This window comes from Pararge aegeria, chromosome 9 (assembly GCF_905163445.1).
Source record: "Pararge aegeria chromosome 9, ilParAegt1.1, whole genome shotgun sequence".
Classification (NCBI taxonomy): Eukaryota; Metazoa; Arthropoda; class Insecta; order Lepidoptera; family Nymphalidae; genus Pararge; species Pararge aegeria.
Genome location: NC_053188.1, coordinates 16,593,776 through 16,608,772, shown reverse-complemented (window position 1 = coordinate 16,608,772; position 14,997 = coordinate 16,593,776). Strand labels below are relative to the sequence as shown.

General features: G+C 36.0%; 1 protein-coding gene across 1 annotated transcript in view; it reads left to right on the top strand.

Annotated features, from left to right (window-relative positions):
• The window catches only part of LOC120626385 (acid sphingomyelinase-like phosphodiesterase 3a), a 101,720-nt gene extending 87,071 nt beyond the window's left edge, over positions 1-14,649 (top strand). The window contains exons 6-10 of the mRNA XM_039893895.1: positions 1,838-2,004; positions 5,124-5,322; positions 9,756-9,865; positions 13,228-13,400; positions 14,439-14,649. Of these exons, the coding sequence (XP_039749829.1) occupies positions 1,838-2,004; positions 5,124-5,322; positions 9,756-9,865; positions 13,228-13,400; positions 14,439-14,649 (860 nt within the window). The remainder of the gene's footprint in view (positions 1-1,837; positions 2,005-5,123; positions 5,323-9,755; positions 9,866-13,227; positions 13,401-14,438) is intronic.
• Positions 14,650-14,997: the final 348 nt, after the last annotated feature.

Here is a 14,997-nt window from a genome sequence, read left to right as displayed (position 1 = left end):
TAGTTTTCAAAAATCTAGTTCGCTGCTTTTTTTGCTGGCTCAATGAATATTGGGTGGACTTAGTTGCCTAAGGCCAACTGATAATCGAATGTTTTTATTTTTATTCTGCTACAAGTTAGCCGTTGACTGAAATTTCATTTGGTAACATATGTTGCAGTCTATGATGGTAGCGAGCTAACCAGTTAGGGGGTAGTCATACCCCTAATCGGTTTCTCCGCGACATCGCATCGGAACACTAAATCGCTTAGCGGCACGTCTTTGTCGGTAAGGTGGTAACTTACCACTGCCAAAGTTTCCCACCAGACCAGACCAGAGAAAATATACATTTCCAATGCCCTTGCCGGGAATAAAACCCGAGACCTCCTACTTAAATTCACAGCGATCATCGTTGCGGCAGGGAGGTCCTCAAAATGTCGAATGTAAGGCAAACCTTGATGAAAATGGACTAAAATCATGGTTTAACATTTGCTCTCAATTTTGGAAACGTTTTCGAGGATTGAAACAATCTAAAGTCAATAACTCCCTGCTCAATGTAGTCTGTTCACGTAGAGTATCGTTTAACAATGCTGTGTCATATTTTAGTGAACATTCCAGCACCTTGAGACTGCAAAATCTGTAGGTCTTCCGAGCTACATTTCACAACTCAAAACCTCGCATCATCAAGTATCTTTAGCCATGTTTCTTGCAGTGAGACATAATATTTTTAAGAAAGATGCCTTATCCTTCCTACGATAGAGATAGTTAGAATATTTACCCACCAACTTGTTCCAATTCTGGAATTTTATGATTATGACCATAATATGTTAGTCACAATAAATAGGACCTATGGCCTAACGTGTTCTCCGACGCAACGCAAATTTCTCCAACCATAAAAAAAAAACCATTACAACAGAAACCGTATTTAAACATGCAAATCATAACCGCTATGAGGCAATTTTATTATATGTGGTAGGAAACATGGGCGCCGGAAGGGTCAACTCATCTTAGGAGCGTGACATAAGCGGATTCGAGCAAACTAAAATATGACCTAAAATGCCACGTGGCCATTTGTGAACTCTCTTTCTCAAGAAACTTATGTTAGCAATTTTTAGCTGCCTAAATAAATTTATCAAAACCAAAATAGTAATCGCTACATATTTATATACATTGATTTAATATGGTGGTACTATGCGTAAAAAGTAGTCGTTTATTTTATACCAAAAATAAGAAAACCTTACAACACATTTATTTGCTTTCATGTTTATTCATATGAGGAAAATCGTGTACAACGTATATCCATAATTAGAAATATGATCAAGACAAACATATATATTTTCTTACTGTGAAGAACTTCATACATTTAATAAGAGTATGTGTAATTTGAACGTCACTCTGGAAAGCTCAGCATATTAACGGTGCGTACCAAAAGCATAGCTGCATAGCAGAATATACGATATGTTTGGGTTCTGAGTGCTGCTAAATGAGGTTGAAAGAACTTATACTATTAATAATCTGTAGTCCCACGCGGTAAAAAGAAAATTGTTATTCTTGACCATATTTCTGACTAAATGGTAGATCGCTTTACACGATTCAGTAAAATTTACTCTGTACAAAGAAATTTAATCTAGAGAAAAAGTACGTTTTTTTGATATTCATTAAAATTGTGGAAAAAAATAAAAAATACCTTACATAACTTAGTAGCTTTCAGTTATTTTAATGACTAATGCATGTAACTTTTTCTTCCAAATAGGTAGCTACAACTCGCAAATTGCAAAAAAAGATATTGCAAGTTGCATACTTGAATCCGATAATTTCACGATCTTAACTGCAAAAGCTTCATTCAATTTGTTATTCCTAGGTGGTTATTACACAATCGAGCAGTCTCACAGCAAGCTGCGTATCGTAGTACTGAACAGCGTACTTTGGGCGGGCGGCGCTGCCAAGAACGACGGGCCGCACCAAGGACGTGCGCAATGGGAATGGCTACAGCAAGTATTGACCAAGGCTAGGAGTCAAAAGGAGATGGTACGTCAACAATAAAATCATTACCATCATTATCATCATCATATCAACCCATTTCCGGCCTACTACAAAGCACGGGTCTCCTGCCACAATGAGAAGGGGTTCACACCGTAGTCCACCACGCTGGCCCAGTGCGGATACGAACTCGGCCCCCGAAAGTGAAGTTGAGCTCCTACCCACTGCGCTATAACCGCTTGAAACCTTTTTAGTTATTAAACACTAATAAATAAGATTATTTAATCTATGTGGCCTGATCAATAAATATATATTATTTCTAGTTTTGGACGCATCCCTGAAATAAAATGTCTCTCTTCCTTTTCAACTAACTCTATGCCAAAAATCAAATCGAACGGTTGCTTATTTAGGACGCAAAGAAGGGTCGAACAAACCAACACACCTTCGCATTAATGTTATTAGTAGAATAGATAATTTTTTGATCACAAGAAGAATAAAATCGGAAACATGTGGCATGCCTAGACTCGAAAGTCCTGGGTTTTCTAACTACTGAATGGAGTTACGTCTCACGTATATTGCATACTATAAAACCAGTTGACTGCTCCCTCCCTTTGTTGAGGTTACCGGACATCGGACCACAAATTGTGCAACTTTGAGATAATATTATGGCTATTTTATCAATCAATGCGACTATCAAAAATGTGTTAAATGAATTTAGGACGTTTTTTGAATTAACTTATCTGCGGCTGATAAGGCAATGGCCTAAAACTGGTGGACTATAGACCGCAATGCAGATATCAACGAAAAATCCAAATAATCCTCGGTAATATTATAAATGCGAAAGTATATTTGTTCGTCCTTGCTTCACACCTTAACTAAGCAAAAAAACAACTTGCTTTTTGGCATAAAGTTGGGTGAATGAATGGAGAGCGTCATAGGCTACTTTTTACCCCAGGATAACTAACTTTTCCCACGGAATTTGTGAAAAAACTACAATAAACGCGAGCCACAGTCAGTTCATAAATAATAGTCTATCAGTTGTTATATCTATAACATAACTATCATTTATTCATTTACATAAATGAAAAAGTTAATTTATGTACATAAAAACAACACTTTACACAATTTATAAAAAAAAATATCAATTTCTCTGCTTGCGTGGCTTAAGCGGGTGCCAGGGTTTCAAAATTCTTAATACTAAAAAAAGCTAATGGTGAAATAGATATAGACATATAATAAGATGACTGACGAATATTTTTTTTTATGAATATACATCAATATTTATAAAATACAGCTAAACATCTTCCAAATGTGTGAATGGAACCCACAGTCTTGGACTCAGAAAGCAGGGTCGCTGCCCACTGTACCAAGTCCCTTTTTATAAATTCTGCAACAAATTCGATTTTTAATAGCCACCTTTTTTGTGATACTTTGTGTTTCGGTCATATTTAGGACTCTATATCCTTACGAAAGCTGTTTCGTTTCCAAGGATAGCGTAATCATCGGCTTCTTTAATCAACATAGGAATATAACAGAGAACGTCCGGTAATTTATTATTATTTTTCTTATAAACATAGACAGGTTAACGCGAAGAAGTAAACTCAAAAAATAGAAATATAACTGTTTTGTAGCGAGTTAATGATCCGTTTTGAAGTTGCGGCACGTTATCATAAAATTGCGAACAACTAATAAAACCTATACAAAATATTTCAGTACACTTTGGAAGCGGAGAAACAAAAGTTTTGAGACTAAGGCGCCAGCCGTCGAGGCGGTATATTTATAAAGCCTAAACAACTGATGCCTTGTTTCATTATCAGAAGCAAAACTACGGAAAAGTTATGACATGAATGCAAAATATCATCAACGGAATGTACGACTAACGAACAGACGTAGACTTCGTTGGCGTTGAAATTTTGCTGTCCGGGCCTATGTAAATCTCTGACCCCTGAACCACCTCTAAGCAAAAGATACTTCGATAACTGGCTACACTTTAAAAAAAGAAAGCCAACTAAGAGAGATTTTCTTTTAGTTGACGTTATATAAATTATAACAATTATGATAATAAACATAACAACAAAAGCTGATTAGTTATAGCAGCAAGTTCATTATAGATTGAGCTAACAATGTAGGTATGTTCATTGATTCTAACAAATAAATACGTTGTTTCTATTATTATTTACTTCTTTGTATGATTAGATCATTTTTAATTATTTAGCTTAAACAAGTACGTAAATTGAATCAGTTAAGAATATGCCTTAGTTAAGTAACAATAATAGGAGCAATACAGTTGCCCAGTCCATTGAATTATGATAAACAATCATTATCTTCTCATTTGATGTATCTATGTTCTTGTTAGGCTCGTATGGAATCAAGATGCTTGATCACAACAATCACTATCTTGTTAGGAATAACCATTTTTTTTTTAGAGTGTATGTTAAATTTCAACCAAATCCGTTCAAGAGTTCCGGTGAGATTGAGTAATAAGAATCCATCAAAACTTTTTCATTTATGATATTATTATAGGTAGTATAAATAATGGAGCGCTGATAGCCTAGTGGTGAAGGCATCGGGTTACCTATTGGGGAGATCGAGTTCGAATCCCAGCGACATCTCTTACTTTTCAGAGTGAAGCGTGTTTTTAAATTGAAGCTATTAGAATATTACTTGCCGCGAAGGAAAACATCTGCATGCCTGAGAGTTCTTTTTAACGTCCTCAAAGGCGTGTGGAGTCTGCCACTCCGAAATTGGCCAGCATGGTGGACTGCCTTAATCCTTCTCAATGTGACAGTAGTGTGGCCCTGAGTTAAATATTAATAGGTTGTTTTCGATGAACGATATTATAGATTCGCTGCTACTGCGATATACGTGTTTTTCTTTTTTAATTTACGACTTTGTATACTCGTAGTTATTCTTCTAAAATTATTGATCTCGGGTAAAAAGTTGTGAAACAAAAGTTTTAAATGCCCCGTTGCCTAACCCACCCACCTCTTTCCCTACCAACCCCCTTACTAACTAGCCTAATTTTATGCTAATTTTTCTCAAGGTTTAAAGTGGTTTAAGGCTTTTAAGACACACATACACCCTAATGACGTTGTCGATGACGCGCGAGACATGTGATCAACGGTGGACATAATAAACAGAGGATGATGATGATGATTTGTTTCAAGGTCTACCTAGTAGCCCATGCAGGTCCAGGTGTGGAAGAAAGACATAACGCTGGAAGCTCCACAGCATCTGGAGGTGGAGAGCTGACCCCTACAGCCAACGCCAGACTGTTGCACTACATACGAGCGTTCAGTGATGTAATTGCTGGACAGTTCTATGGGCACAGACATGCGGACACGTTTAGACTTGTTTACAGTGAAGGTAAGTTTGTGAATACAGTCTGTCAGTCATGTAATTTTATTATTTTCTTTGACACAAGATGTGATCCTTTTTTTTTTAAGAGTGCATTTAAAAATAAAACTTCAATTTAATTACATATATGCAAATAAAAACACTAATAGAAAACGTTCGTATTTTGAAAATACTTTTTTTCGTCTTTACGTTATTTTTCTTAATTTGAGTTAGTCGACTTACTTTAACGTGGTTTTGCTTTATAATGTGTATTAAATACTATAAGCATATGAATTTTTGTAATTAAAAATTTCAGTTATAGCCTGGAGTTAGGAAATTGCCTTGGAGTTTATGGGTATTTATTATTAACATACGGTGATTTAAAAAAAAAACGTAATTTATACTAATTTTTATTTAATTTTTCGCGTGATCCCAGATGCGGTATCTGGGGTCACAGAATCTCATACTAAATACCTACTAAATGAATAAGGCAGTTAAACAGCTCTAATAGAGTCTTAACTCTGGTTACCTAGCTGCCAGATGCTAGCTGTATTGGCCAGCATTTTCTACACATTGAAGTTTAAACTATCAGTTCTCTTTTTCCGTAGCGCAAATTACTTTAAAAGCCATCATTTTGTACAGCTTAAAGGAATCGGGTTTAAGCAACGTGCTCATTAATAATAATAATTTAGTCAATTATTTACACAAAGAAAACACCCCATACGCTTTAACGCCAGGCTGACAAGTTAAGCCTCGAAATGTTTACATGTATGTAGCGGGTACATTAATTAATTTTCATACGCGTTTAAATTATTACTAATTGCTTGTCATATGGCGCATAATGCGTGTCATATTATGTAATCAGTTTATTATGAAATGTGCACTTCATAAAACTTACCTGCCAATTAATATTGAGTGTGTATTTTACACTGAACTAAATATTATTATGAATAATTTTGTTGCAGTAGTTAAGTAGTTTTTTTTGATACGTAATACCAAGCATTATAAGCGGGCAATTTTTTTGGTTATTATTATACAACGTGTAGCAGAATAACGACATAATGTCGAAGGATGCATACGTATATTTCATAAGGTACCCTGTAAAAATTTTGTTAGTTCACGGAATCAAGATATTTTGCATACTATTGTCGAGATAATTTAATGGAGATTAATTCCATACTTTTAAAAAATTGATTTACTGCAATAGAATTGGAAAAAAACACCAAAATAGGTCAAAAAAAATTCCTGTCCGTCATGTGTGAAACCCAAAAACACTCTAACTTGTGAAAAAATCCATTATTTGAGTTAAATTTAAAAAAAAAAATTCTAACCGACGATTGTAGGTCACTGAATGCGAATGATTAATTAATTCAGTGTAGTTTAATTGCAATTAATAAAAAACGAAAACTGCAAGACTGTATATCTATATATATCCATGTAAAATTAACATGGATGGTGATATATCTATATCTACAGATATTATGTACATTTTATTCCACCAGGGGCGCCTGTGCATCACTTTCCTAGTACAGCTGTTTTAAATTTTTTTTTTTTTTTTTTTTTTTCAATATTTGTTAATTAAATGAGCATTATGAGTCGTGCACTTTTGGATTTTCCAAATTTTTTATTTTTTCATTCAAACGAATTAAAAACATTCTAAGTGTGTACTTATGACAACCCAATTGAAGATAAAAGACAGGAGTATGATTTTAAGTTTGCGTGTTATGGGCTGTATATGATCTTAAACCGTGAAAATGTCATGTGGTGAATCTGTGTCTGTGGTTTACTCAAAAACTATTAGGTTTTCGGTTTCACAGATGAGTCTCAGAGACACTACATAATGTAACCCTAAAGCCTATGAAGTATTGTTTCGGCTGTCATTTACAAGTCGTATTTAAATTTAGCAGGTCCGTTTATAAAATATGAAGAAAGCATTCGTATGTAACGTATGTAAAAATGGGTCTCATAAGTAGGCTCAGAGTCACTCAGAGCGCGATGGAAATAATGAGAAAATGAGGATATCCGTAGAAGATCTAGAGTCACCGACATTGCCCAACGAGTCGCGAAGCTGAAGTGGCAATGGCCGGGGCACATAGTTCGGGGAACCGATGGACGTTGGAGTCCCAAGGTGCTCGAATGGCAACCCCGCAACGGTCTACGGTCACGGTCTACTAGTCAACCCCCAACGAGGTGGACATACGAGTAAACGAGTCGCGGGAAACTGCTGGACAGCAGGCCCAGGATCGTGGATTTTGGAATGCAAATTCAAATTCAAATTCAAATTCATTTATTTCAAGTAGGCCTACTTTATAAGCACTTTTGAAACGTCAAGTATGCATGTTTGTGTGACTCTACCACCGGTTCGTAAAGCAGATTCTACCGAGAAGAGCCGGCAAGAAACTCAGTGCCCTACAAAAGACCTACGTCCAAACGTGGACGTCAATCGGAAAGTGAAGTGAATGATGAAGCGATGATTATGTTGACTTGAAACAAGTCCCAGCCCTTATCTGCAAGCTCATATTGGTAATTGATTATGTAGTCTTAGCTGGTAGCGGGCTAACCTGTTAGGAAGTATGGCTGTTATATAGGACCCACACAGACATCGTACCAGAACGCTGAATGTCTTAGCGGCACGTCTTTGTCGGTAGTAAGAAGCCACGGTCGTAGGCTCCCACCATACAAAACTAGATATAATTCGGAAATAATAAATTCCCAAATCGCCTCTGCCGGGATCGAACCTGAACCTCATACTTAAAAGCACAGCGCTCATCACTGCGCCAGGGAGTTCGTCAAAATAAACTCGGAGATGTATTTTAAAAATCGCTCCAGATAGTTATATTAAGTTAATCTTTAACTTAAAAAACTTTTAAATTGCAATTATGATTAAATTACTGTTTTTTAATTACTATATTTGATTGTTAAATCGCTGGGCGGTCTTCAAAATTGTCACTCCTAGAAGCAGGCTTCGCTTCTCTTTGTCGATTCTCGGTAGTCTTTAGTGCTCTACACAGGTCAGTTAGTCACACAAAGAAAATCCCGCATACACGCTTTCCTTCCTTTTGTAGCATTTCGCCTTGACAGCTAAAGCCTCGAAATGTATGTAGCGGGTACATTAATTAATGTTCATGTTGGTTTAAATTATAACTAATTGCTTATCGTTGATGCGCGACATGCGTTATTTATTATGCAATTCCAAATGTTTTACTTACCTGCCAATTATTATTGAATGCGTATTTGTCATTACACTGAATTTTTAACCCCCGACCCAAAACTCCGGGGTTTACAAGTGTCTCGCGCGTGTGTGTGCGTGTGTCTGTGTATGTGTGTATATGTATGTGTCTCTATTTATATGTGTGTGCATGTGTGTGTTTGTGTGTGTGTGTGTGTGTATGTGTGTAAATGTATGTGTCTCTGTGTCTCTATTTATCTGTGTGTGCATGTGTCTGTGTATGTGTGTGTGTGTGTTTTTCCCTAACGGATGAACCAATTAACATTTAGTGGTTATTTTATTTGTTTGGCAGTGGTTATTTTTTTTGGTTTTGGTTATTCGTTTAAAGGAAATTGCATACAATTCCACAATAAACTACCAATTGACATCTTGGAGATGTCTCTTAAAAGTTCAAAGTTTGTATTAAACGTAAGCTTATAGAAAAGTCCTATTATAGTATAAAGGACTACGTAATCGATAAAAAGCTTGGGTGTAAATTATTGGTCTAACCAGGTTGCTCTTCTAATAATTTAAAATGAGATGGTGATAACAAAAAAAAAACACCCGGCTAAGTTTGTTGTGGGCCTCTTCTTAGACCAGGACGCTTTTGGAACCCTCGTAGCTTTAGTTTTAAGTTTGCGAATGTGGTTATCGCCATCATCTCACTACCGTGTAATTCTTATGTACGCATCAAAAGTGCCACCTATACTTGAATAAAGATATATTTCACTTTGACTTTGACTTTTGACTTTAATGCACGTTCTCTGTTATATTGCCTTAGTCGCTTCGCAAGACCCCCGCGCAGGGATGCCGTCACAACACTGCACCAAATAGGAGTACAAAATTAGAAATAAAACATAACAGAAACTTTTAAATTTTAAATGCATATAAAAATGCAATGTAATTTTTTGTTTCAAACGTGTCTCATTGTAATATGGACCTTTGAAAAAGTAGATCGAAACTGCAACGTTTCCTACTAGATGACGATACAGTCGCTATAAGACTGTTGTAAAAGGCATATACTAATTTCGGCATCGATGGTGGATGGAAAAAGCGCTCGGGCAGCGATTGCCAGAGAGTCGTGGTTTTTAAATGCTGTCGGTTTTCAAAAAAAATTAAATGCATTTTAAATTTATAAAATTGATAATTCCTCTAACTGTAGGTAAAACACTAATAAAAATTATAAAACGGAAACTTATTTTGTGAAATAATGGAAGACTTTATCCTAGAATATTATTTTGAATTTTTGTTACAGGTCGCCCAGTATCGTGGGCTCTATTAGCACCTTCGCTAACGCCACGCGGTGCTGGCAGCATATCAAATCCAGGACTGAGGCTTTATAAATTTGAATCTAATACTGGAAAGGTATGTTTATGATCAAACTCGTAGTTAGAGGGAAATTCTTTAAGAAACTTAATTAAGGCCTGCTTGGAAATTATATTATAAACTATTTATCATGAAAATTAAGCTTAATTTGCGCGAAATACAGGAGAATCTGTGTGGTGTAGTTCATAATTTCTTTAATCCTTATACTCCACACTAAACAGATCTTAAGAACCGGGCGACCTGCCGTGCGTAGCTCAGGAGATGTTGACTTTACAATGACTTATAAGTCATTGTATTTACAATGCGTTGCTTATACGTAGAAGGTACATTGCCGAATAACTGTTTGGTATGGAGTATAAGGATTGAAAAAAATATAAATTACACCACACAGATTCTCCTGCTTTTCGCGGAGTATAGCAAATTAAGCCGAATTTTCATAATATATCATGGATTTCTGCAAAGTAACGCCTGCTTCTTTCCAATATTTATAAACTATTGTTACAAACAACTGATTACTAGATAGATACGCAGAGTTCGTAAGCGCCCGTGAAAACGAAACATGTAGGTATTTAACCTGTATGTGACAACAAAGTACGTATACTGTTTGTGCGCTACCACACGGCACATATAAATGAAATAGAGTACAGTCACTTAAAAAAGGAGCCATAAAGTGTCATGGAATAGGCGAAGAGGACACCCATGAATTAAAGGCGTGAATCGTTTTTCTTGATGAAATATTCATTCGCAGCATTTATCACGGTCCCTTTATTTCTTTACGTGCACTGATCGCGGCAAACAGAGTTTTATGCTTTGGAAAGCAGTGGGGTATTTCGTGACGGGCCAATTTCTTTTGGCATATGTAAATGGTAAAAGTGACCGACTTACCCTGATAAACCTGACGAAATAGCTTAAGATTTTAGACTATAAAATTATTTATTTTATTCTTCATTTTAATTAAACTAATTTATGTACAAGTCTGTGCCAACGTGGAAAGTGCCAATAATAATAGCTGCATTTAAGCGATGAATAGCCAGGCTGATCCGTGATCTAGCCCTTAATCCACCAGATGGAGCAAACAACTGAGGCAAAATCACTACGTCATTTAAATTTGATATTTCCATAATTTCTTAAAATATGTATAAAAATAAAAATTTAGTCAATCACTCTTAGACTATAATTTCCCATTTTAGCAGTTTGAAGTGAGTGCAAAATAAATTCGTTTGCCTTGTTAATACGAAGGCGGATCTGATAAAGTAAAGAACATGACGTTGCTTAATTTAAAGATTCCCCTTTCCTCGGTCGTGTTTAAATTGTACCAGTTTTGCAAACCTTAGAGGCTGATTTAAATGTCTAAATTTATTCTTAAGTATATTTTTGCCTATTGGCAATTTTATGTAAAGTATAAACAACATTCAAGAAGAAGTCCTCGACAACATTTCTTCATCATCATCATCATCATATCAACCCATTACCGACTCACTACAGGGCACCGGTCTCCTCCCACAATGAGAAGGGGTTAAGGCCGTAGTCTAACACGTTTTCCCAGTGCGGTGTGGACTCCACATACCTTTGAGAACATTGCGTAGAACTCTCAGGCATGCAGGTTTCCTCACGATGTTTTCCTTCACCGTTGAAACAAGTGATATTTTAAGTACTCAAAGCGCACATAACTTAGAAAAGTTAGATGCGCTGGAATCAGAACTCGGCCCCCCGAAAGAAAAGTCAATCTCCCACCTACTGGGCTATCACCGCTTACATAATATATATCTATTATTATTTTAATATTAAGGTTTACCTATTATAATTATTATTTAATTATTTTTTCTTTTTTTTTAATTCTTTACAATGCTTATAAATAAAATAAAAACTATTCTCTATCTAACTATTAAAAATACTCTAGAGTGAGGAAACTCCGAGGAGTTTCAAGGACTACTGCCTTCTGTATCCGACCCTTGATCCAAACACCAAGTGAAAGCTTCTTAAGATGTTAGTCGAAGCTTTTCGCGAGAAGACCATTGACTGAAACAACTTTAAGTTTTAACTTTTATTTTTTAACTTTCACCTTAAAAACGATATAAAGGTTATTTATACGTTAACAATGGATTGATAATACATGGCAAAGTAAAAAATATATTTTAATAGAAATGATTTGCGGTCGAGCCCTATTAGAAACTATAAGAAATTTCAAGTAGAAAAATCTTCAAATCAAGTGCCTAATAAAAATAATACAGCTATCCTAATCGCCAGGGAAGAGTATGAAATGCTAAATACAATCTTCGATCTGAAGACTTTTATTAGAAGTATAAGTGGACCTTTATCTGCCTCGTGTTCATAATTCTGACCTGCCTACTCGAACGTAAATGGTTCGCAAAAACATGTTTACCAAAAGTGCTCATAAAAAAAGTTAAAGTTATTTTGGAGTATCACAGAATTTACTATTTATTTATTAACTCATCACACATAATATACATCACAGATCTTAATTTAAAGGTGTAATTTTTGACAAATTTTTGCTTGGTTAGTCTAATAGATAAGTACATTAACTTTCACAATTAATGCTACAAATTCGTTACTTATTCACATTACCATATCGAATGAGGGTAGGACGACAACTATAAGTGTAAAAACCTTACGTTCCATAATTTATATAGCTAGCTAGTGATTATGTTATTTGGATAACACAATTACTACCTTGTTCATCTAGGTTAGCATAATTGTCTACAGATCACGAGGTTATAGGATCAATTACCAAAAACATTTGTGTATTTTTTGTTTTTATGTTCAGAAATTCATGTAGTTAGGAAAACTTCGGAGGGTACGTTAAGTCAAGTGCGAGCAGTTGGGCATTATTTTGCTGAGCATAACAATACATTTTTGTATGATAGCGGAAGCATATTTCTGAACCATCACATCCTCGTTTTGTTTTCTTTCCCCTCACAAATATACAACAACGGCCTCGGACGGATTCAGACAGCCGATTGGCGCAGTGGGCATTGACCCTGCTCCCTGAGTGCGTGGGTTCGATTCCCACAACTGGAAAATGTTTGTGTGATGAACATGACAGTTTTTCAGAGGGTGTTTATAATATGTATATGATAAGTATTTATGTATATTATTCATTAAAATATTCATCAGTCATCTAAGTACCCATAACACAAGCTACGCTTACTTTGGGGGTAGATGGCGATGTGTGTATTGTCGTAGCATATTTACTTATTTATTATTTTTTATTCATTGTAAATTCGTCGTATGGTTACGCAATATTTTGTATCTTTTTTTAAAAGTCAATAAACTGAATACTAAACGAGAAAAATTATTGTACAAATAATCATTAGCTGAACAACAGATTACTATCCGAGTTCGTTGGTTAATGTATGATATTATGATGTACTTTGTTTCAGGTATTGGATTACACCCAGTATTATTTAGATGTAACAAATACGAGGGGCGATGCACACTGGGTGGTCGAGTATAATCTCACCCAGTACTACGGCTTGAGAGAAGTCAGTGCAAGCTCCTTGGATACTCTAGCTGAGAAGATAAGGAATTACCATGACAAAGGATTACTTACCAAGTAAGTTACATTGCTGCCCCGAGAGAGACCGCTATTTATAATGGTTGAGTGAACATAGGGACAAACCCCAAGCATAACTAGGAATTTTGGAGTAACACACTAGCGTATTGAGGTTATTGCATTTGGAATCCTTAGTGTAGCGAGGGGTTTATGGGCGCCCAATGCTGTACTTTTCAAACTACTTGCTACAATTAAATCACAAAAAGCTTCTACTCCAACTAACAGATTTCAGCATCTGTTTTAACAATTTTCGGAGTTTAATATTGCTTAAGTATATGACGGGACTAATAATTTAAAATACATCAAGCCAATAGGGCTAATAAAATCCAGCTGAATATTACAACACCTCTAACATGCTTTCCACGGGACAATCGTGTCGCCCGATGTAAATAACCCTTTTGCTACCCGTGGCAATATCGGTATATTTCCTTACACTTGTTTTACTCACTTAGCGCTTTGCTAGTCGCGCCGTGCTATTATTTGCGCAACGCAATTGCCCCATGGCTAGCTTATAAGCCTTATAAATGTAGCGACATTCTTTAACTTTAGGTAACAGGTTTTTAAAAAAAAAAACGATTGGTTACCAATAATAGCGTGCACCTCCAGATAAAATTACTAAAATTGTACGTAATATGGTAAAATGTGCGGTATCAAACTAAAAAATCCTTGACGGAGGCACACATTTCTATGTTATATTTGTACAAAATAAGTATACTGCTGGTCTCAACAGACGGATCACAAGCAAAGGATAGTGAGCGAATGGGGCCTTTAAAGACAAAGCCAAACTTCAGCGTCTGTTAGCGGCGTTCGGGTTCGCGTCCAACGTTCGACCAACCACAAGCTCGCTTTCGAGCAACAGTTTTGTGATTGATCACACATCATGAACACAACTAAGGACGCAGTTAAGACGCGGTCATCGCTTAAGAAGCCTGCGAAGGAAACTCAAATAGAGAAAACTTAGAGACATAGAGCATAAACCCACTCTATAGTGCTTGTACTAGAAGTCAGTACTTTTAATTATTTTATTGTTTTATGCAGATACCTAACAGCGTTGAGCGTGCGCCACACAACTGACGTATCGGACTGTGACGCAAGTTGTGTTCATGTCCACTTTTGTGCGATAACGAGGGCGGACTTTCACGAATTTCGCACTTGTGTACGAAACCCTGCGTCCGCATTAGCGTCGCGCGCGCCGCACAACTCCGCTGCCATCTTGTTGTACGCCATTTTGATATTGATTTCATCGTAATTTGTAACAGATAAATAAATTTCCATGTACATTTGGATACTAATTTGCAAACTAACATGTACGTAGAATTATAATTTAAACCTACAATATTTTATTTGTTTACAAGATTTTTTTTTCCAGTGCGCAAATTTTAATACGTCATGCAAAGTCGAAATTTTGAAAATATATATTTCATTGTTTAACTTAAACGATAACGAAATACTAGAAATTATGGTCACCCCACGAAAGATATCAGCTGGCTGAGGTCAACGCTCCGGCAGCAGCGCGATAACTGAGCGTATATTTAAAAACAAATAAATAATTAATATAATAATAATAATACTGTAATAAGTTATAGTAATAAACCAA